Source organism: Aplosporella prunicola (assembly GCF_010093885.1).
Source record: "Aplosporella prunicola CBS 121167 unplaced genomic scaffold K452scaffold_27, whole genome shotgun sequence".
Taxonomy (NCBI): domain Eukaryota; kingdom Fungi; phylum Ascomycota; class Dothideomycetes; order Botryosphaeriales; family Aplosporellaceae; genus Aplosporella; species Aplosporella prunicola.
In genome coordinates this window covers 140,066-160,687 of record NW_022983555.1, presented here as the reverse complement: position 1 = coordinate 160,687, position 20,622 = coordinate 140,066, and the positions used below count along the sequence as shown (strand labels likewise).

The following is a 20,622-nucleotide window of genomic DNA, read 5'->3' as shown; positions in this document are numbered from 1 at the left end:
GCGGGGAACAGGAACCAGCACCCCTCATTTTACACCAAAAAGCAGCTAAAAAATTCCATATCTCCAACCTCACTGTCACAGCACGGTAAGAGCATGGTCTGCAGTTGAGCTAGTTATTACATGTTACAAACGTCGCTTTTTCGCGCGCGCGAGCGCTCCCGCGTCGTCCTCCGCGCCCAGCTGCTCAATCCTCCGCGTGTCCCTCCACCCGCTCGTTTAGTTATTAAACCTCTTCGGCAGTTGGCCTCTGTTCGCGCGCGTTGGCATCTCCCGCGCTAAAGAGGGTTGCCCCTGGCCGTAGAAGGCAGTATGTATGGTGTTGAGCCCCCCCTCGTCCTCCTCGCTTTCAGTGTCCTCATCCTCGTCCTTACTGCTGCTGCTGCTGACGGTGATTGGCTCTATCTGGCGTTGCCTCTTGGGTGGACGTCCGCGTGGCCGCTTGGCGACTGTTGTAGTAGTAGTAGTAGTCGTTACCTGCGTAACCGCCTGCTGCTGAACGAGCTGAGCAAGCATCCCGTGTAGCTCATCTACCCGCTTTTGTAGCTCCCCCGTGGTGTTGCTTTTGGCCTTTCTCTTACGCTTAGCACGCTGCTGAGTGGCCTGGTCAGCCCGCTGAGCGATCTCGAACTACGAAGGGTCCCTCTGCGTGCTTATGCTCGTGCTGGCGGGTGGTGCCGTGCTAGCAGGTGTTGAACTATGCTGCTGCTGCTGCTGCTGCTGAGCACGCGGGCGGCCTCTGCGGCTATATTAAACGAAGTTACCTACGCGGTGGATCGGGTCGTCGGACTGAGGCCTCTTAAACCGCTAGTAGGGATGAATTAGTTCAAGAGGGATCGTCCAATGCTTACTAATACTTAGCTGCTGGAGCGTGTGGGAGCAGGGTAAGCCATAAGAGCTCTTAAACAGACCGTAGCAGTAGTGTTTATAGCCGTAGCTCTTTATCAGCTTAACCTGCTGCTGCAGCAACTTTAGAGCGGCGGGATAGACGTGCCCAATTAGCTACTTGAATAGAGGCTCGCTCGTGTGTTGGTGTTAAGGACGCCCGAATGCTACTCCCTCTGCCTTCTTAATAGCTTGCCATTCAGTACTTAACGCTAGCAGGAGGTTGTCCTTTAAGCTGATATAGTCCTGTTTACGGTGGCTAAAGAACGACTTTGTACGCCTATGTGAGCCTTCAGCAAGTGACGTAACGCTGCGAAAGTTAGTAGTATAGTAGTAATAGGTAAATACGTACTGATTGCCAAGATTTAGGTGTTGATTAACCCACGTACGGTACTACTCCTCCTTATACGGCATCTACTATTCGGTAATGTAGTTGAGAAGGCCCTGCTAATCAGTAAAGTCGTATTGAAAGGACGCCTAGAGAGCGTTAAATTCAGCAATATCGCGGGCCTGTGATAGCTGATTAAAGCGCTTCTTATACTCGTTACGGCGCTCCTTAATATCAACACCTTCATCCTTATCCTTATCCTCGTCGTGTGCCTATGCTTTCTGAATCCTTATGCCGACGTTTTTATTAATATGCCACATATATATTAGCTGAGGGACCTCGTAGTGCTGGCGGAGGGCGTTCTTCAGTGCCAGTTCGCAGTCAGTAATAAAAATAGATAGTGTTTTGATATGCTGAGAAAGTTAATTAATGGCTTATGAATATTTAGCTTTACCCTCCTTCGCTAGTAGGTAGTAGGCAACGGTGAACGGTCGGCCTAGTGGTGATACCCCTACAACGTGTAGTAGCGGGACGTCGTCCTTATTCGACTTGTACGTGTAGTCGAGCATAAGTACCTTACCCCAGCGCTGTTGTAGCTGCAGTGAACGCTTGTAGGCCTAAAACACCGTGTGGGCGTGTCCCTCAGTATCCAATAGATATTCGCATACCCAGTCGTTATTAACACTAACACCATCACTAACACCATTAGTAGTTGTTCCCAACGCCTGAAGCTCCCTGATCATGGCCTGCAGGCTTGTAAGGCCATTGAGTCGCTCCCTCTTATTCTTGGCACGAAGGTTCTTGATATCTGTATCTGTGATGAGACTCTGCGGGTTCTGGTGTAGTAGCTGAGCACGTATCTGCTTCGGCCTGCTGGCAACGCTGAGAGTGTTAATCTGCTGCTGTTGTTCAGTCGTTATCTTGCGGTGATATGGGTGGGCGATCGGGTGCTTGAAAGCTTTATGGTTGTGCGGGTGAGCAGACGTCTCAAGCTTCTACTGATTATCATATTGGCGACGAAGGACGAGTTGAAAAGGACATTGAGTTGATTTTGTACTAGTCGAAGGTCTCACACGAGCCTGTAATTCGTAGCTGCCCGCACGATCGTACTTATACTGAATCTTCTTCAGCACACCTGCTTTCGTCTTATTTAAACGTTGTTTGCGAAGACCGTATCCGTGGGCCGCTGCAAAGGCCTGAAGTTCTGTTACTGCTTGATCAAGAGACGCGTAAGTGAGCTCTGGCGGGTGCGCAAGGTCGTAATCCATGGTGTTAATGGCAAGAGAGGTGCGAGAGGTGGGTGGGCGTTGAGGTATTAGGCGTTGAGAAGCAAACGAATATATCTACAAACGACGAAGGCAACTTTCTGCCGGGCGCGTTACTCAATTGGGCAGGCGGTGACTAGGGGGGTGGTAAAAATATCCAGTAGGGGTGGTGAAATTATCCGGGGCCTTTCCACAAAGTCGTTAGCTGTCTTTGGAAAGTAATCCACGATATCCAAGAGCGTGTCATCGTGCGCCACAACAAAGAGAATATTGTCATGTGCATCCGCCTCTTGCAGCTTCTGGATCGTCTGGATCATGACAGGAACGTCGTAATGGATCTGTCGCCCACTGGCCGGTTTCGCAGGGAGATAAAACGGACTATACTTCCCATCGCGCAGAACGCCCTCAAACAGCTCTCCCGGGCACGCCGAGCTGCTGCTCATTGTGAACGGGTGCGGCAAGACGGCTTCGGGCAGCGGATGCCAAGGATGTGGCCGCAGTTCACCGCTATGATGTATCGCATCACCGGCCATCAAGATGAAGCTATCCGGACCACTCGTCACACGTGCGAGGCCACACATATGACCAACCGCATGGCCCGGCGAGTCAAGGAAGTAAAACGAGCCGTCACCAAAATAGTCCAAAGCATCAAACCGCCCGATCTTCAAGCCAGTCTTTGTAAAGTCCAGCTCCCTTACCTCCCGACCCGCGACATCGGCCTCGGAAAAATGCGCGTTTGGGTCTTGCGGATAACCCGGGAACACCCTTTCTTTGCTTCCGGGACCCACGATCAGCGCCGTGCTCGGCTCAAACGTCGAGGGGTCGCCCGTGTGGTCGAAGTGCCAGTGCGACCAAACCACGGCCTCGATCGCCTTCGTGTCCACTCCACCCTCGTCCAGTATCTCCCGCACGCCCTTCGGCACAATCAGTTGGGCGCCGGACTGCTTGAAGCGCTCTGTAAGAGGTGGCGGTAGGTTCCAGTGGTCTTTTCGGATGCCAAGATCGAATACCAGTGAGCGGTTCAGCGCGGGGTGTTGGATCAAGAACTAGTAACAGGGCGCTGCGAGCCAGTCGTGGCCAGAGATGTGCGGCTCAATTAAGAACTGGGCATTGGTACCGCGTATAGAGCCACTGTTGATTATTGAGACGTTGACCGTCGCTGTCGATGCCGGAACGTTCAGTTCGGGAGCAGGTGTCATTTTGTCTAAGAGGCAGTGAAAGGCAGTGGAGGATGTTTGCTTTTTGTTTAACTTCTGGAAACATGAATTAGTTTCGTGCAGCTTCATGTGGTGTTGGAGGCGTACTCAAGAGTTACCTTGGCGATTGTTATCGCACCCTGGGGATTCTGTTGGCTCAGATGCGGTGCGACACAATCTATAAGCAGCGGAAACCATGCGTCTGTACGATGACAAATTCAGAATGCAGTGCCACATCACGAGCGGGGTATCTGGCCCCTGGGGACAAATCTTTAATCCCTGTCGAAATCTGGGCCGTGCCGTGCATGATTTAGGATCTTGCCCCGAACCAAACAAGGAAGTCACAATCCTACAACTCGAGCTCATCCCCAGCTGGGTTTTGAGATAGTTACCACGCCAATTGCAATCATGACCAAGCCGACGAAAGCACCCGAGACGGGTCCCGACATCGCCATCCTCGGAGCCGGCATTGGCGGTCTTGCTCTCGCCATCGGCTTGATCAAGCGCGGCCTGTCCGTCACGATCTACGAGGCAGCCGATGCCTTCTCTACATTAGGCGCAGGAATTGGTTTTGGGCCCAACACCCTGAACGCCATAAGCCTCATCGATGAACGGTTCCGCGAGCAGTACAACAAGGTCAAAACCGAGAACGAGAGGCCCGAGTTCGAGCACAGCATCTTCGACGCTTTGTACGCAGAAGATGGCTTCGGCGAGAAGAGAGGCTGGACCAGCGGATTCGTCGGAGCACCGTATTTTACGAGGAGCAGCGCGCACCGAAAAGATCTACTGGAGATTATGACGAGCTTTATCCCGTCTGAGACCGTGAGGTTCGGCAAACGTGCGATAACCATCGAAGAGGTGGAAGACAAGGTCAAAATCGTCTTCGAAGATGGAGAGGTTGTGTTTGCTGATGCGGTCGTTGGCTGCGATGGAGTAAAAGGCATTACTAGGGAAGCCGTACTAGGAGCCATTGCGCCAGAGGAGGTTCCACTAAAATACCTTGGCATGTATTGCTATCGCGGCATCATTCCAATGGACAAGGCGAAAGAAATTCTGGGGAAACATGCCGGAGACGCAAAGTGGTTCCTGGTAAAGGGCAGGGGCATGGTTTTGTACCCAATTTCCAGAGGAAAGGAAGAGAACTTCGTCTTCTTCGTCAAAGACGATGAGCCTTGGACGCAAGGGGACTCAGCAGTACCTTGCACCAAGGACGATATGATCAAAGACTTCGCCGAGTTTGATCCCCGACTCCAGAAACTTCTAGACTGGTCGAAACCGCTCCGCTGGCCGATCTGGCACCATCCCGATACCTCCACCTACTACAATGGCCGGATATGCCTTCTCGGCGACGTCGCTCACGCCTCGAGTCCGCATCAGGCCGCGGGCGCAGGGCAAGGATTGGAAGACGCTGTCGTGCTGGCTCACTTGTTGTCTCTGGTCAAAGACCCTTCCCAACTAGAGCACGCTTTCAAAGTGTACGACTCGATCCGCCGACCCCGAGCGCAGAAGGTCGTGGCTACCAGCCTTGAAGCCGGGATCATCTACCTCTGGCTCCACCCGGAGATAGGCAGCGACATGGAGAAGATCGTAGAACAGGCCAACCAGAGGTTTCACTGGATATGGCAGCACGATCTTTCATCAGATCTTGAGAAAGCCGAGCTTGAGTTTTCCAGGTTGGTGGTTGCGCAGCAAAAAGAGGATCGTTTTGCGAACAACGGTGGCAGCAGAGTAAGCTGAATCTGTTACTTAACAGGGCGCGAGAATCGCGAAAGGGTTCTAGCAACTGTGATTGGCTTGGCCGATATTTTGCAGAATGCCGTAGCTCTTGCGAAATATGCACGAACTTTACTCAGCTGCATGATATCCACTCGGTTGGTAATTTTCCCACCAAACAGTGAGTCCAAGCCGCGCGTTTTACAGGGCACGTTTCCCTGATCACCTACAGCGGGAAGGATATCCATGGATCATGCTCAGTAAGTCGGTGAGATGGCCAAGAACAGCCCATTGAGCCAAGCTTCCGAGAGATGTGCAGGATGTGATGCTGCGATGTAATATATCTCAGCCAGCGCACACTTCTCAACTGCTGCTTATCTTCCACAGTTTAGTATGCATGCTTTAGCGATCATGCTGGAGCAATTCAAAACGGCTGGTATTCCGCGTGTTGTCTTCAGGGTGGTTTTCGCGTAGCTGATTCGCCTCTTTTTTTTTTTTTTTGGTGTGCTTGGAAATCATCACCATCGTCAGCGGTATCCCATCAACATTTTTCAATCCAGTCAATCTAACCATTGCCAGTCTAGAAAGCTGCCACCGTTCGTCCCCAGCAATTACTCGCCAGCATCATGCCTCCCGAGGTCAACAGCACCATGGCCGAAACTACAAAATCAGTCGCGCAGGAAGACTTGAGAGCCGCAGAAAAGAGTGATGGTTCAGGCGCGAGCACGGCAAGCATGATCGTCTATGACGACCACGCTCTCGACCGAAAACTGCTATGGAAGCGGGACGTGGTACTTATTCCAACTATGGGCGTCCTGTACATGCTCCTCTTCCTGGACAGGACCAACATCGCAAACGCGAGAGCGTTGGGCATCGGTTCTCCATCAGGGTTGGAAGCTGCGCTGGACATGCCTTCGAATGGTTACAATATCGCTCTGGTCATTTTTTACATTCCTTTTGTGCTGGTCGAGGTACCGGCCAATCTGCTCTTGAATTTGAACCACATCCCACCTAGGTTCTTCCTTGGGGGCCAGGTGTTTCTTCTGGGTATGTTGGTCTGGACAGTAGTGCCCGTGCGATGCTGATCATCTCTGCAGGGATACTGGGAATGTGTCAAGGGCTGACCCAAAGTTATGGCGGGCTCCTGGCTATCAGGTTTCTAATGGGCGCTTTCGAGGCATCTCTGCCGGCCGGCGCGGCCTACATGATTTCCATCTATTACACGAAGCGGGAGGCGGCCACCCGCTTTGCATGGTTCTTCAACTTCGCGTTGGCTGGCCCGATTTTCTCCGGTCTCCTTGCATACGCGATACAGAACCTCGACGGCACTAGTGGATACCAAGGATGGCGCTGGGTCTTCATCATTGAAGGATGTAAGTGCAGACGGACAGCATCGGGCACTTCGCTTGTTGACGCAACTCTTAGTGATGACCGTTTTCATCTCGGTCTTTGTCATTGTCTTCTGCCCGAACTTCCCCCAACACGCCCAAGCCTGGTTCTTGACGTCTCGCGAGCGTGACCGCCTTGTCGCCCACCTAGAGGCATCCCGTGGTGCTGAGGCGAAGGGATCCGCGTCCGACAATGTGCCGCTGTGGAAAGTCCTGATCGACTGGCGCGTACATCTTTTCACGATGTGCTTTTTCTGCTGCGACATTACCGCCTCGTCGATGGCAGCATTCGCGCCAACGATTCTCACGCAACTCGGCTGGACGAATACTGTCGCTCAGCTGATGACCATGCCAGTATGGGGCTCCGGCATCGTGACCACTTTCGCTTTCACCTGGCTTTCGTCACGCCTCAACTTTCGTGCTCCGTTTCTTCTGCTTTCCATCTGCTTCCAGCTGGTGGGCTGGATTATCGAGCGCGTCTATGTGCCTCAGGCTGGCGTCCGCTATTTGGCGTTGTTCTTCATGTCCGTCGGGACCTTCCCGCAGATGGCCATACTGATGGCTTGGTTGTCGGCCAACCTGAGAGGCCGTAAATATCTCGCTGTCGGCATGGCTTGGATGGGAGGTTTCGGGAACTGCGCCAATTTTATTTCGTCGAATGTCTTCATCAAAGCCGAGGCACCTCGTTATCGAACGGGGTTTACGGTGGGGCTGATCTTTACGATTGTCGGTTTCTTGCTCACGACTGCTGGTGCTGCGATCCTGTCGTTGAAAAACAAGAAGCGGGAGGCTAGACGCGCCGAGCTGGTAGATTCCGAGAAGGATAGCTACGACGAGTTGTATTTTAAGTTTGTTCTTTGAAATACTTACAATTCGTTTACTCTCCGAAATAGAACAGCTTGGTTCGTCTCGGATAGGTTAGCATATCGAAGTGCGCCACCAGCAGACGGAATGTGGGTGGGCAATCTCGCTCGTGCTCGTGTCGTCGAGGGCCTACAGCTGAGTTTCCGGCGGAAACACCACATCGACAGCCTCCGCCTCGCATCACCTCAGCATCGCAGTATCCGAGTGCTCTCTTGTCGCACGAAATGTATGGTCTCACCCCTCCTCGCACGTCACGGGTATGCCCGGAGCTGCCTGTGCCGTGCCGTGTCGCTCCGATATCCACACCGATCTCATCTGCCCCTTTTACTCGGCGAAAGGTGTCTGCGACGCGTCTTTGTGGGATAATACGCGTACGTTGCACGAAGGATAGCGAAGGGCGTGAGGGCGCGTCGTGGGCGGAGCTGACCGGAGTGTCGGCGGGGAGCGACGCAGCTTTGACCGGGGAGACGCGTAAGACAGAGCGGTAGAGATGAAAGGCGGTGGATGTGAAGGTGGAGGTGATGACGATGATGGCTGGGGAGATTGAGGGCTGTGTGCGTGCGTCGGCTAAGTGCGGCGGACAAAGCGGCCCCAAAATGCTGAACATCCGAAGCCTTTTCTCGTGTCTTGCAGCAACGAATGTCCGAGTGGTACTTAGTATCTTATTTAATTCCATGTAACTGACCCTATCGAAGCTAGATTGCATACTGGAAGTACTTCTATGCCCTTTGGCTTGCCTCGACTTTTTTCTCGACTCACACGCCACTATTTCCTCCTCATTCGAGCCCAAGCACTGCTAGCTCCTCGAAGGCTAGCTGGTGCAAGTTGTCTGGGAAAGTTAGCTGATTGATCCTTGCCTTGAATAGAGAGCCACAAACCTTTCGATCATTGATTTGGATCCGTCGAAGCTTCCAGGCTGTCAAAGGGAGATTTTTCATATGCGCTAATCTCCGCAGGGAGGTCTTTATTGAGTTTCTCTCTTTGTGTTGTTTCCAAATAATCTCTTTGGAATGTTTTGAGACGCCGAAGAACCGTGTTGTAGTAAGGCTCTTGCCTTCTGAATTTGACCATGTCAAGATGATTTTTCACAATCATGCTCCGCTGGTCGATATCGTCTCCGTATTGACAATCATAATACACTGATTCTCCGTCCGTAAATGGGGTCGGTGGGTTTGTAGTTTCCGAATCACCATCAAACTGCTACAGTATTGTTAAAGCGATTCAGCGAGGAAGATTTTACACTGCTTACCTCAAATGCAGTTGGCATTACCAGCCCTTCATCGAAAAAAACCACCTCTGGCGGGCGCCTACCAGTACGCTCTAAGTTGGAACACAAAGCCTCGCGAAACGCCGTCTCCTGGTCTTGACAAAATGTCGAGTCCCTTCCGAGGCTCGCAATGAGATCTCTGTTTTGTTGATGAGTAACCGTTGGGAGCAGAGAGCTGATTCCCATTCCCCGGCTTGGTACACCGAAGAATAAGAGGCCTGCTACAGCGTCAAAGTTTATCCTATCAAGTTTGGTTCCGTCCTTCATATGGATCAATGCCTAGGAATCCCATTAGCTTTTAATAATTCTAAACTCGATTCAATTAAGTCCGACCTGCTTTATCAATATTCCACCTAACCCGTGCCCAATAAACATGAGTGATCGCGGTGGTTCGCCCTGCTGTATACGTGTTACAATTAAAAACTTTTTGTAATCGTAGGGTAATTTTACATCTTCATAGCTCCGAATGCCATTGATTGTACATCGAAGTTGGGAGGCTAGATCAGAGATGGTTTGGAAAGAATCGGCATCCTCTAATTCAGTCTTGTAGCCAAAGCTGAAAATCCTTGCCTTTGGCAGGTCTTTAGGAAGTGAATCGCGCAGCCACATGTAAGAAGGAGCATTTTTATCTTTGAAAGACTCAAATCCGTGACCTTCTAAGCCACAAACGGCGATTACACTGCATAAAATCAGCAAAAATTCAACACGTGATAGGCATAGAATCACTTACTCTGCTTCTACAATGTCGCTAGAATTTGAGTGTAGTGGGGTAAGGCGCAAGAAATGCGTATCAAGAGTGAGATGAATGTAATCATTCAGACCCTCTCCGGTGACTTTTAGCTTCCACTGATCGCGACCACGGTCCAATTTCTGTCTCAAGTCTCCAGTGACATCCACAGTGGCAACCTTCCCATCGTAGGATGGATCATCTGCAAGAGAGCGGACCTTGAATTTCACATCTTCTTTTAGATTGAGGACATTGCGGAGGAGCTCCAAGGTTTTTCGACTGTCGAAATCGTTTGGTATACCCCTTAATCTGTATGTTTTGGCTTGTTCGATCTTGAGCTTTTCGGGTTCAGTGATTTTTTGGGGAGCATGTTGCCAAAAGGACCACCGAAGTAAGGAGAAGAATTTAGTGAAACAATAGTAACAATAGAGAGACAATAAATTTACCAGGTTGAACCAGTTCATGGTAAGATTGTCGTGGTTCCCTGTCCGATGTTTGAGAGGTTCCCAAATACAATCGTGCAACAACTCTTTGATCATCCAATTGCAGGAGGATGATATACATGTAATATCGAGTGGGGAGACGTCTGCAGAGTAGAAATCCGAGGCGCGCGACAGTTCAACTTCAACAGCCTCAGTGTGGGTCTAAAGACCTGGCCATCCATACAAAGACAACTGACGCCCTCTGTACATAGAACTTGGAGGCTTTGGCATTGGTCGAGGACGCGTCTTGTGGCACAGCTGAAACGATGCTTCGCGAATCACATTTTGAGCCAGAACTCGACAAGGCCTCGCCTCGATGGAGGTGATCCGTGCAGTGTTTAAAAGAGTAATTTGTAGGGGCATTTAGGCGCGCGGAAGCGGTTGGCGAAGCCTGGCTGTGCAAAGTGGAGCACGGTGTGTGCTGTTTTGTTTTGCGCTGCAAAGATAAGAGCAGTCATCAGTGTCATTAAGGCCATACTTTTTTAATCGCACGCGCCACAACCCCAGCACTTCAAGTACCAGATGCTTGCTCCTCCATTTTCTCGAGACCACAGTCTTCTAGGAGGATACATTTACCCTTCATCAATTTTTCACAGAGACCGATTAATTCGTCCGAAGAAGGACTTCCAATCGTATCTTTACGCCCAGCTGGAAACGCAAAAAGTCAATGCTGTCCATCAACATTTATGGCTTGCTGGCTTGCCTAGGCCTGCACGCCCACTACACCGTCAACAGGTGCTGCAACGCGCAATAACTATCGCCGAAGATCCAAATCAACACCTTGTCTGGCATGAATCTTGCATATATATCAAGCCGCTTCCGCCTTATCTCTTGGACCTGGAATTTTGGAAAAAGAATTTGTGCCCGCAACAAGCACTGTATCAGAGCGCATGTGGACTACTACTTTCCTACACCTGGCTCATCAGCTACGAATGCGATTGGAAGATTGCTCGAGCGTACGGCTTGATACCGGAGTCAATGACATGGCGCGCCTGGGTAACTTTCGCTGACGATCTTCTGGATCACATAGAAGGTCATCATTCACCACTGGTTGACAAGCGATACTTCTACGGCGAGCTTCGCCTGTCACGCCTTAACGCCATCTACCGGCTTGTCCCGCCAGTGTTTTCCTTGAAGCATATGGTGTACGGCTTCTCTTCCAACTCCACATGGTACAAGCAATTTTTCACGAAGAACTTTGGGTGGTTGTTAGCTGCATTTGCTTATGCAAACTTGGCCCTGTCCGCGATGCAGGTTGACGTATCTCTTAAGTATCTTGAAGATAATCCGGTGTTTCACAAGGCATCATATGGGTTCGTTGCTACTGTTCTCCTGGCTATTGTATTAATACTCGGAGGAATATTTTTTTTATGGGCTTTTCTGTTCTGGTATCACGTTATTTCTACTGTACAATTCGTCAAAAAAGCAAAACGCATGACAGAGAAAGACTCTGTCCATCCATAGGCGATTGCACAAGTTGCTTATAGTAGCAATCGGCATCGTATAAATTCATTAAATATTTACTTTGACTCAATTCTTTCGTCGAATGTCCCGAGTCTTCGGTCAACCGCTTCATTATTGAGTTCCGAATTGGCTAAGCCTCGGAGACCGAGACAAGACATATAAACTGTATGGATTTCCAACTAAATTGCTATTCGGCTAATCCATTATCACAGTTGTTTCCTCACTCACAGCATGGAGTATTCCGGTCCTTCTGTCTCGGTTCAGATCAAAATCACCATTGACCCTTCCAACAACGATGCATTCTTAAAGGCGCTCAAGCCTGTATTTGACAGAATCGTTGAAGAGCCTGCCAATACCTTTTTTGAGGTTTTCCAAGATGCGAGGCAGCCTGGCGTGTTCAAGTTGATTGAAAATTGGAACGCAAGCACGGAGGATGTGATGAAAGTAAGCCGCAAATACTGTTGTTTCCAAAATATATATCTCCTTAGACACAGCTTATTAATTATTTTGATTGTTTGCTAACACAATAATGAACAGCACCCGCAAACGAAGGACTACCTCAAGCTTTACTTTGCAGCGACACAACCTATGCATACCAAACCTCTAGAAGTTGAAGTCTTCAACCGCATGCCAGGGAACGAGTTAGTTAGCTTTCGGAAAGATTGTTACCCGGGCAGGGAATAGCAAGGAATTATTGAAAGCAATTGCGAGATTTCTCTTTGTATAACACTTCCAAGAGATTCTACGAGGAAAGCTCCATTCAAGTAGATTCAGTACACTCTAGACATCTTAGCCTCTGCTCGAAGGCCTATTTAAATTGTCGTTATTTGAAGAATAAAGGACAATTCTGCGACGTGCCCGACTTGAGAACATCAAAGAAAATACTTGAGGTACGGGCGACAGTGAACACTGCACGATGGGAGCAGACAGCTCTACAAATGACCATTTGAATCAAATCATGTTGAAGCTGGATTTTTGTTTCTTTGCGTCATGTTCGGAAAACCCAATAAAATCTCAAATGCCGAAGATTCACGCGCTTCATTCGGATCATTGAAGTAATTCTCTTTATATCTGAAAACATGGTATTGCACAAAACATCTGATACCGTTGTACTTTATAAGTGCCAGTTGAAGTTAGAATGAATGCGCTCTGATCGATGGCCGTTTTCTCCACTAAAGTCGACATTAGCAGCTGCATTGCGGGCTGTACCGATGGGCACTGGTTCCGACAGGTTCAGGGCTCGATATCCGGCCACCGAAAATTGCACTTGCTTCTTATTATGTTTCCGATATCTTAAAAAAGCAATGCCGAATAGGGGTTTGTTTCATTAGTGTTTTCTATTATGGTTAAAACTGGACTAACTTCCCCTCCTTCGGAGCCCGACCAGCTACGTCACCTGTTACACAGCTTGCTTAATAAACAAAGTTGCCTTCACCCAAAGCGAGATTGCTAGAGCTCGATAGTAGTGTATTAGTATATCTTTACACTTACTGACTTTTCTCCAATCGATGTTAACAACTGTATCTGAAATTTTGTACATCAAATTACTTAAATATATCGTAGCCGTAGGCTGCAAACATTTAAGCAAAAAGAAAAAGAAAAAAGAAATAATCTACAAGGTCAGACCATACCTTTACCGGATAGAAGGGTTATTCTAGTTCGGTCTCCTTGAAATGTAGCGCTCCGATTGGTGATTTGCCTAATTCTCTGCGGCTACCTACACTAGTACGCCAATCTTACATATATACAGCGCACCGATGGGTGTCCATACATTTTCACCTTCGAAAACTCAATTCTTGCCGAGACTCTCGGAAATCATTTACAACCATGGCCACTAAGTCGCATCCTACGAGTGGCTCTCAGGTCGCTGCCTTAATTGCGGGCTCTTTCTTGTCCGGTGCGTAGAAATTGCTCTTAACGCATTATTCTTTTACTGATATGTAATATCCCTAAACAGGAGCTATGATGGATATTTCTTTAATAGCTGTCCCAGTCCTTCTCGACACAGTAACCCAGCCCGCTCATCTACTTCAGCAATGGGGCCGTTTGTACTACTACGGCCACAAAATGATGCCAACACTGGGGGTTGCCGTCTTCACATTGTATGGCTACGCCGCAATCAAAAACCGCGCAGTTAAGAGACCATGGCGTTCGTTTTTGTTGGCTGGCATCATAACCCTGGTTATGGTACCCTTCACCTTGATCATCATGCGTCCGTTGAACAATACAATGTTTGAACTGGAGGCCGCGAATAAAGAAACACCAGTAATAGCTTTGGAAGAAGCCCAGAAGCTTTTGGTTCAGTGGCGTTGCTTGCATGTAGTCCGATCACTCTTTCCTCTCGCGGGGGCAGCACTTGGGTCTCTGGCCATATTTGGAGGATTTGAGTTTTAAAAGTGGAGAAGATGACTCTCTCAGAATGTGTGAGACGATACTTCAACTCATGGATTTGAGCTGCATGTGATGCTTTAGGATCTAGAATTTGGGACCAATGGGAACATTAAATCAATTTAATTGTTTTCCTCGAAACGTTAACTTTGATTTACGACATGCTTGCTGCTCACAGTCAATCTTTCTCGCTCATCCATTCGTACATCTCTAGCTCAGTTTCTAGTGAATAACCTCGGACATCTAAAGTCGCTCTCCGATGCTCATGCCGAGCCCCGACTTTTCGCGGAGAAGTAAGCTCAGCCCTCATGTCACGGTCACCGATAGGCCGCTTCGGCCAATTTGTTTCCTTACTATAGCTTCCAAGTTGTGTTGATGGAAGAAAGTCTACCATCGAATCCACTCGCTAAAGGCGGAAAGTGGGTATCACTTTCAAACAGCTAATTGCTAGCACCTATGAATTATGCAGATCAATAATTGGCCGCATCCATTTCTGTAGAGCTTGCGTTAATGATAGAGAAAATGATTTAAAGCCGCGTGGCGCTGGTTACGGACAGCGGTACCTACTTTCGTTGAGCAATAAATCGATACTGTTATAATTCCGAAACTACTTAAAGTCTGCTAATTCTTGTTTGTCCCTCCATCAACTTCTATGCTACACATGCGAAGAGAAATAAACATCTTTACAACATAGTCATCGTCTTTGTTTTATTGTTCACCGCTTTGTCTCATTTGGATTTCCGTCTGGGATAATCATGTACGAGACAAGCCTCACTACCCACGAAATGCATTTGGCCGAGATTGACGGTGGCCCTCTGGACAATCAATCATCTATCTTTTCGCTCATTGAGCAAGGCCTGCGAAAGAACCCCCACGGGACTGCCATTATTTGTACACACCAGCCTGAAAGCCACCTATCCGACCTATTGGAGATAATCGGCACCCCGCAGCAAAGCAGCAAGAACGACTTTGGATGTCTGGCTTTGACTTATAGTCAAATACACCACATGGCTAAGATACTAGCCACCGGCATGCTTGCGAACGGTGTGCAGCCAAAATCGATAATACTCATGATGATTCCGAATGGCGGCGAACACTGTGTGCTGCTGTGGGCTTGCATCATCATGAGGTTGACGTATGTTTGCGTCGACCCTTCGGCCTTGGACACATCGAAACAAGCTGTGCTCCTGAACACTTTGAAGATGGTGAAGCCATCTCTTATCGTAGTTCCGAACGCGACCGGAGCTGAAGTACTGCAAACTGCAGTAGTGGAATCGCATCTCGCGGAACCTTTGTATATCTCCCTACAAGGCGACGCCCCCAACGGTTGGAAGTCTCTGCTCGATTTCGCTATCGACGAGCCCAAATTATCACTGAGCCAAGACGAGCTCCTTGATGCCGCGAGGGATGATGATCCAAACCGGATTCACTCTATTCTTTTCACATCTGGAACATCCGGTCAGCCTAAGGGCTGTCCTCTGCGAGCCGGCGGTATGAGCCATGTCTTAATATCCCAGTCCTGGCTTCTCAATGGTGACAATTGCGCCTTGGCACTTCAACAAGCACACAACTCCCGAGCCATTGCTCCTGCTCAGATGCTACAAACGTGGAAAGAGGGTGGCGCGGTCGTCGCATCAGGACGTGGGTTTTCGGTTGATGACATGGCAGACGCAATTGAAAAGTATCATGTCACTTTCATCGTCCTCTCGCCTGCTATGGTGCACTCCATAGGACAGCGGCTCGCATCTCGTCCTTTCAACGTGGAATCAGTGCGATCAATCCAACTAGGTGGGGATGCGGTGACCAAAGACCTGTTGATCAGATGCGCTGCACTTTTCCCCTGTGCTAAAATTTGCATTAATCACGGAATGACGGAAGGCGGGGGCTCCTTCAAATGGCCATTTTTCAGTACACCAACCTCCAACATACCCTACTTTGGAGAGATATGCCCGATCGGCACAATCGCTCCTGGAGCAGTTGTACGGATATGGGACACCGCTGAGGGCACAGTGTCGAAAAGAGATCGACCTGGAGAGCTACATCTGTGCAGCGGTAGCCTCATTCCTCATTACATGGACAAAGTGTCAGAATCATCTTTCTATGAGGATAACAATGGTCGCTGGTTCAACACTTGCGATATTGCGATGATCGCCAATGACGGTCTCGTATACATACTCGGTCGAAAGAAGGACATGATCAAGCGCAACGGCATTGCCGTTATGCCCGCCGCCATCGAGAGTTGTCTAGAAAAATATGTCGACTCACAAGTAAGTCTACATCTGCTCAAGTACCCCCTCCCATTGAGACCCTTGCGTTATTATTTCAAACTACTAACATGAGGTTCACCCTAAGGCGTCAGTGGTCGCAGTGCCGCACCCAACACTCGGCCATGAGCCTTATGCTGTACTGAAAAGTTTCAATGGGAAGAGCGAAGATGATATAAGATCTCATGTCCTGTATACCCTCGGCAACGACTACGAACTGGGAGGTTTGTCATTGTTGGAAAGAATTGGGCTCCAAGAATTTCCGGTTAATGAAACGCACAAAGTCAAAAAACTTGAAGTAGAAGCGGCTGTCTGGAGATTTCTTAACGGAAATTAAGTTGTCAGCCAGGATCATTCCGATAACTCTCTGTTGCACCCCAACGGCGCCTACCCTATTTGGCTGTCCTTTTTACCAAATTCGACAGCCAAATTAGGCAATATCGGCGCCTGCCGTGGGCGGGCGTCGATCTGGCCAAAATGGCCGCCAATTTGGTGTTGATGTTGCAAATATATGAGGCATCACGCCACCTACTGACTCGACCCCTGAACGACCCCTGTTCAACACCAAATCAGCTATCATCACCGAGCCGCATCTGCAGCAGCGCCTGCAGTAGCAGCAGTCCCTCCTGCGTCGGTATGGAGGCCCGCTGGTTATATAATATACTATGCCTGGTAGTGCTTCGCAAAAGCAAAAGTCTGAACACGCGTTGATGTATTGTAGAGGCCTGTTTTTCGCCCATAAAACGGGCTTGAGAATGCAGCAGCAGGTCAGTGAGCTTCAACGCTTTCTCCATTTTACCAAGCACGGTTTACAACATGTCTTCTTTGTCCTCCGCCGCTCCCGCGCGCCCTGCTGAGCACTCTGCTACACCCGGCCCTGCTGCTGGTGTTGAGAACCGCCCTGCTAACACCACTGCTACGCTCCTACCGCGTCCCTACGTCCCAGAGCGGGTTACTGAGCCCTTTACCTCCGCTGCGCGCGAGTCCTTCAGCGCCATGATCGAAGCTACTGGGGATAATACAAGGCACATTAGTGCTCTGCAGTACTACGAGCTTCGACAGTGGCTCACTGGCAGGCCTACGAGAACTAACGTCGATCGCCGTGCCCGCCGTCATGCCAAGGATAACTATACCTTCTATGAGGGAGAAGGTGGCAAAGAAGGCCTGTATAAGAAGGCCGGTGAGGGGTATGAGGAGAGAAAGGTATTGCGTAAGAGCGAGGTTTTTGATGCTATTCAGGACGCACACCTAGATACTGGCCATACTGGTATGTATATTACTATATATAAAGACGTCTTTTTACTAGTAAAACCGCCTACTAATATACACTACTGTATAGCTATCGAATCAACATATAAGCATGTTGTTTCCCAGCACTACGGTGTTACCCGTAACGATGTTGCGTTCCTCCTACCCCTATGCCAAGTGTGTATTCGCACGAGGAACCACCCTACTGCTCCAGCGCGGATAACGCCGATCCTCTCTAAGGAGATATTTGAACGCCTACAAGTAGATCTCGTTGACTACTCCAATCACCCTGACCCGGTAACAGGGGATAAATACGTACTACACATACGCGATCACTACTCCAAGTTCTCCCAGCTAGTCCCTCTACAGAACAAAACCGCACGAGCAGTTGCCTCAGGGATACTACGCTGGATACAGGCATTCGGCGCTCCGAAGATGCTTCACTGTGATAACGGCACTGAATTCAAGGGCGCTGTACGTGTTCTCATGGAGGACTATCGTATAAAGATCACTCTTGGCGCTCCTTATCACCCAGAGAGCCAGGGTGGTGTTGAGAGAGGCAATAGGGATATTAAAACGAAGCTTGCGAAGGCCTGTACTGCGTGGGGCCACCCTGGCTTCGCTCATGCCTGTGTGGACGTTACTCTGCAGTCGAATGCTACACCACGGCGGAACATTGGGATGTCTGCTCACAAAGTCCTCTTCGGCCGTAACATAAGGATTGGGCGCGTACGAAGGCCCCTACACGAGAGGGCCGAATCGCCAGTGATAGTTGAGGACAACATTACGGAGAGCTCCGGTGATGACAGTACTACAGCGGACATGGAGGTGGAGGACTCAGATGACGCTGATACTGCGGAGCACGAGCGGGGGAGGACTCGCGGGCGAGCGAACGAGGCGGGCGACGGTTCGCAAACGAGCGCTGGCCCGCGTGCGAACGAGCGAGCGAACGAGCAACCAGCAGAGCGCGCTGCGGGAGCTGCGGAGGTTGTAGCAGGTCCGATAGGAGACCCGTCGGGTACCCGCAGTTCCAATTTATCGCCAAGACCCAGCCAAATATCGCCTTCCGAAGAAGACCCGTACCACTCTTCATCTTCGTCGGACCTGCCGCTACCTTCGACGCTTATGCGGCCTCGCGTACGAACTACTACTGTCGAAACGATCGATCTAACGCACGATACCCCGCCGCGGGCCGCTCCGCGTGTCTCACAACAGCCTCCTCCGCAGTCCCCACTGCCTCCGCGTCCCTCACAGAGTCCTTATACTTCACTGATTCGGTGGCCGCTGCCGCTTACGCCCCGCGCTGCTCGTATCTCTCCTCCATCAGCAGAACAGGAGCTACTGCGACGTCCTGATGCTCCAGAGTCGGTTCGAAGAGGCATGGAGCGCCTCGCCTGGGCGCAGAGAGAGGCGTTTGCTGCTAAGCAGATAAAGGAGGAGCGACTACAGGAGACTGCAGAGCGCGCTCTACAGTTGCAAGCGGAGCAGGCGGAGAAGGCGGAGCAGGCGCTACAGGCGCTGCGGGCACTACAAGCAGAGCGAGCAGAGCGGGTTGAACGTGCGGAGCAACCCCCTGAGCAGCACCCCGCGGAGCATCCTCCGCACGCTGAACACGCGGCCAGTGAGCCTCCGCTCGCTCAACACGCGGCTAGTAAGCAACCCGCGCCTACTGATAGAGGGTGGGACCGCTCCGCAACTGACGCAACAGTCCGCCGACTTGGTGATAATGAGCGCCAGAGGATGGTAAAGCAATCAAACACCTCACAGGCCATGCCACCGTTCACTATTGGCAGTGTTGTAGGCGCGAAGGTGCCTGAAGCGGACCAGCGGGGTGCTCCGCAGATGTTAATCGGTGTTATCCATGAGGTAATTGGCCAGATGTATTCTGTAAGAACACCCTTCGGTGTTCTTAATCGACCTTTCCCTCCGCACAAGCTGGCCCTGCTACAACCCGCCCAGCGCCCTGATCATCTTGATACCCCTGAGGCGAATCAGCGCATCTCAGTACGCCAAGCAACACAGCAAAATGGCCTCTCTCTTGGCATGATTGCCCCCAGTTGCCAGTGTACGCGAGGGTGTAATAATAACAGGTGTGTTTGCCGAAAGGAGGGTCGAGAATGTGGTATCAGGTGCCATGGAGGGAGCCAGTGCTCGAACCCACCGCAGCAGGGTGAGTCCTCTATAGGAGCAGCGGGTGAAGCAGCGGGTAGAGCAGTACGCGGAGTAGCACGCGGAGGACGTAGTGGGCGTAGCGGACGTAGCGGGCGTGGCGGGCGTGGCGGGCGTGGCGGGCGTAGCGGGCGTGGAGGAGGGTCCTCTACAGTAGCAGAGGCACCTGCTACTGCAGAGGCACCTACTACTGCAGAGGCACCTGCTACTGTAGAGGGACGCGGAGGACGCCGAGGACGCGGTGGGCGCGTAAGACGAGGCAGTGGGGTGGCCCGGGACGGTGGCACAACGCGTTCGGGGCGGGTGAGCAGGCCAACAGCGCACGCGCGCGGTGACGATTGAGGTGTTTTTAGCACTTTTTTTTTGCGGAGTTGTAGATGGTTCGTGATATTTAGTAGTCTTCTTTTTCTCCAATATTCTCCGAGTTTTTTGGTGTGAAATAGCGGAGAACAGCGGAGAACGAAGAACTGTAGCTGACTCGCAGACCAGCACGGGTGATTCGGTTAAATGTACGAAAATTGATACGATCTACAACATCAACACCAAATTGGCGGCCATTTTGGCCAGATCGACGCCCGCCCACGGCAGGCGCCGATATTGCCTAATTTGGCTGTCGAATTTGGTAAAAAGGACAGCCAAATAGGGTGGGCGCCGTTGGGGTGCAACATCTCGTTTATCAGCCTCATTATTTAGTTGTTACACAACAGCCTTACCCCTGCACTACTTATTTACCACTACTAAAGAGAAAACGTGTTCTTTTAGATAGCAGCATATATACCTCCATAGGTAACAGTAATCTAGAAGGACAAGCGGCGTCCAATTCCTCGCGCCCAGCTTCACAGTTATGAGCCCGGAATCGCATCCTTTTGCGCCTATTCCCTTTGAGATCAATCTTTGATCAAATCTTATCGGTTCACTCGCTTGATAAGCTAGTGTAACACTTGTTTTAGACGGCGGAAGGCTGTCTACACTGTTTC

General features: G+C 50.3%; 9 protein-coding genes across 9 annotated transcripts; 7 read left to right on the top strand and 2 right to left on the bottom strand.

Annotated features, from left to right (window-relative positions):
- Positions 1-2,458: 2,458 nt before the first annotated feature.
- Positions 2,459-3,708, bottom strand: K452DRAFT_321594 (uncharacterized protein). Its single transcript, XM_033544411.1, has 2 exons — positions 3,530-3,708; positions 2,459-3,460 (listed from the first exon to the last, which is right to left on the bottom strand). Exons 1-2 carry the CDS (start codon positions 3,672-3,674, stop codon positions 2,589-2,591), a joined length of 1,017 nt encoding a protein of 338 aa, XP_033393453.1. The 5' UTR covers positions 3,675-3,708; the 3' UTR covers positions 2,459-2,588.
- A 56-nt stretch (positions 3,709-3,764) lies between these two features.
- On the top strand, positions 3,765-5,709 carry K452DRAFT_98000 (uncharacterized protein). Its single transcript, XM_033547389.1, has one exon. The coding sequence runs from the start codon at positions 4,080-4,082 to the stop codon at positions 5,406-5,408; it is 1,329 nt and encodes a 442-aa protein (XP_033393452.1). The 5' UTR covers positions 3,765-4,079; the 3' UTR covers positions 5,409-5,709.
- On the top strand, positions 5,710-7,641 carry K452DRAFT_98001 (uncharacterized protein). The gene is made up of 3 exons (XM_033547390.1): positions 5,710-6,431; positions 6,482-6,757; positions 6,810-7,641. The coding sequence occupies exons 1-3, from the start codon at positions 6,011-6,013 to the stop codon at positions 7,631-7,633; spliced, it is 1,521 nt and encodes a 506-aa protein (XP_033393451.1). The 5' UTR covers positions 5,710-6,010; the 3' UTR covers positions 7,634-7,641.
- An 880-nt stretch (positions 7,642-8,521) lies between these two features.
- On the bottom strand, positions 8,522-10,094 carry K452DRAFT_312115 (uncharacterized protein; the record flags this gene model as incomplete). Its single annotated transcript, XM_033543523.1, has 4 exons — positions 8,522-8,836; positions 8,886-9,182; positions 9,237-9,582; positions 9,634-10,094. The coding sequence occupies 4 exons, from the start codon at positions 10,092-10,094 to the stop codon at positions 8,522-8,524; spliced, it is 1,419 nt and encodes a 472-aa protein (XP_033393450.1).
- A 540-nt stretch (positions 10,095-10,634) lies between these two features.
- On the top strand, positions 10,635-11,619 carry K452DRAFT_329087 (uncharacterized protein; the record flags this gene model as incomplete). Its single annotated transcript, XM_033545034.1, has 2 exons — positions 10,635-11,500; positions 11,577-11,619. The coding sequence occupies 2 exons, from the start codon at positions 10,635-10,637 to the stop codon at positions 11,617-11,619; spliced, it is 909 nt and encodes a 302-aa protein (XP_033393449.1).
- A 188-nt stretch (positions 11,620-11,807) lies between these two features.
- Positions 11,808-12,260, top strand: K452DRAFT_312113 (uncharacterized protein; the record flags this gene model as incomplete). Its single annotated transcript, XM_033543522.1, has 2 exons — positions 11,808-12,020; positions 12,114-12,260. 2 exons carry the CDS (start codon positions 11,808-11,810, stop codon positions 12,258-12,260), a joined length of 360 nt encoding a protein of 119 aa, XP_033393448.1.
- Positions 12,261-13,403: 1,143 nt separating this feature from the next.
- K452DRAFT_312112 (uncharacterized protein) lies at positions 13,404-13,970 on the top strand (the record flags this gene model as incomplete). Its single annotated transcript, XM_033543521.1, has 2 exons — positions 13,404-13,473; positions 13,534-13,970. 2 exons carry the CDS (start codon positions 13,404-13,406, stop codon positions 13,968-13,970), a joined length of 507 nt encoding a protein of 168 aa, XP_033393447.1.
- Positions 13,971-14,749: 779 nt separating this feature from the next.
- Positions 14,750-16,565, top strand: K452DRAFT_235401 (uncharacterized protein; the record flags this gene model as incomplete). The annotated part of the gene is made up of 2 exons (XM_033537430.1): positions 14,750-16,231; positions 16,317-16,565. 2 exons carry the CDS (start codon positions 14,750-14,752, stop codon positions 16,563-16,565), a joined length of 1,731 nt encoding a protein of 576 aa, XP_033393446.1.
- Positions 16,566-16,869: 304 nt separating this feature from the next.
- On the top strand, positions 16,870-17,732 carry K452DRAFT_97980 (uncharacterized protein). The gene is made up of 4 exons (XM_033547388.1): positions 16,870-16,900; positions 16,950-17,415; positions 17,468-17,495; positions 17,568-17,732. Exons 2-3 carry the CDS (start codon positions 17,045-17,047, stop codon positions 17,478-17,480), a joined length of 384 nt encoding a protein of 127 aa, XP_033393445.1. The 5' UTR covers positions 16,870-16,900; positions 16,950-17,044; the 3' UTR covers positions 17,481-17,495; positions 17,568-17,732.
- The last annotated feature ends 2,890 nt before the right edge of the window (positions 17,733-20,622 follow it).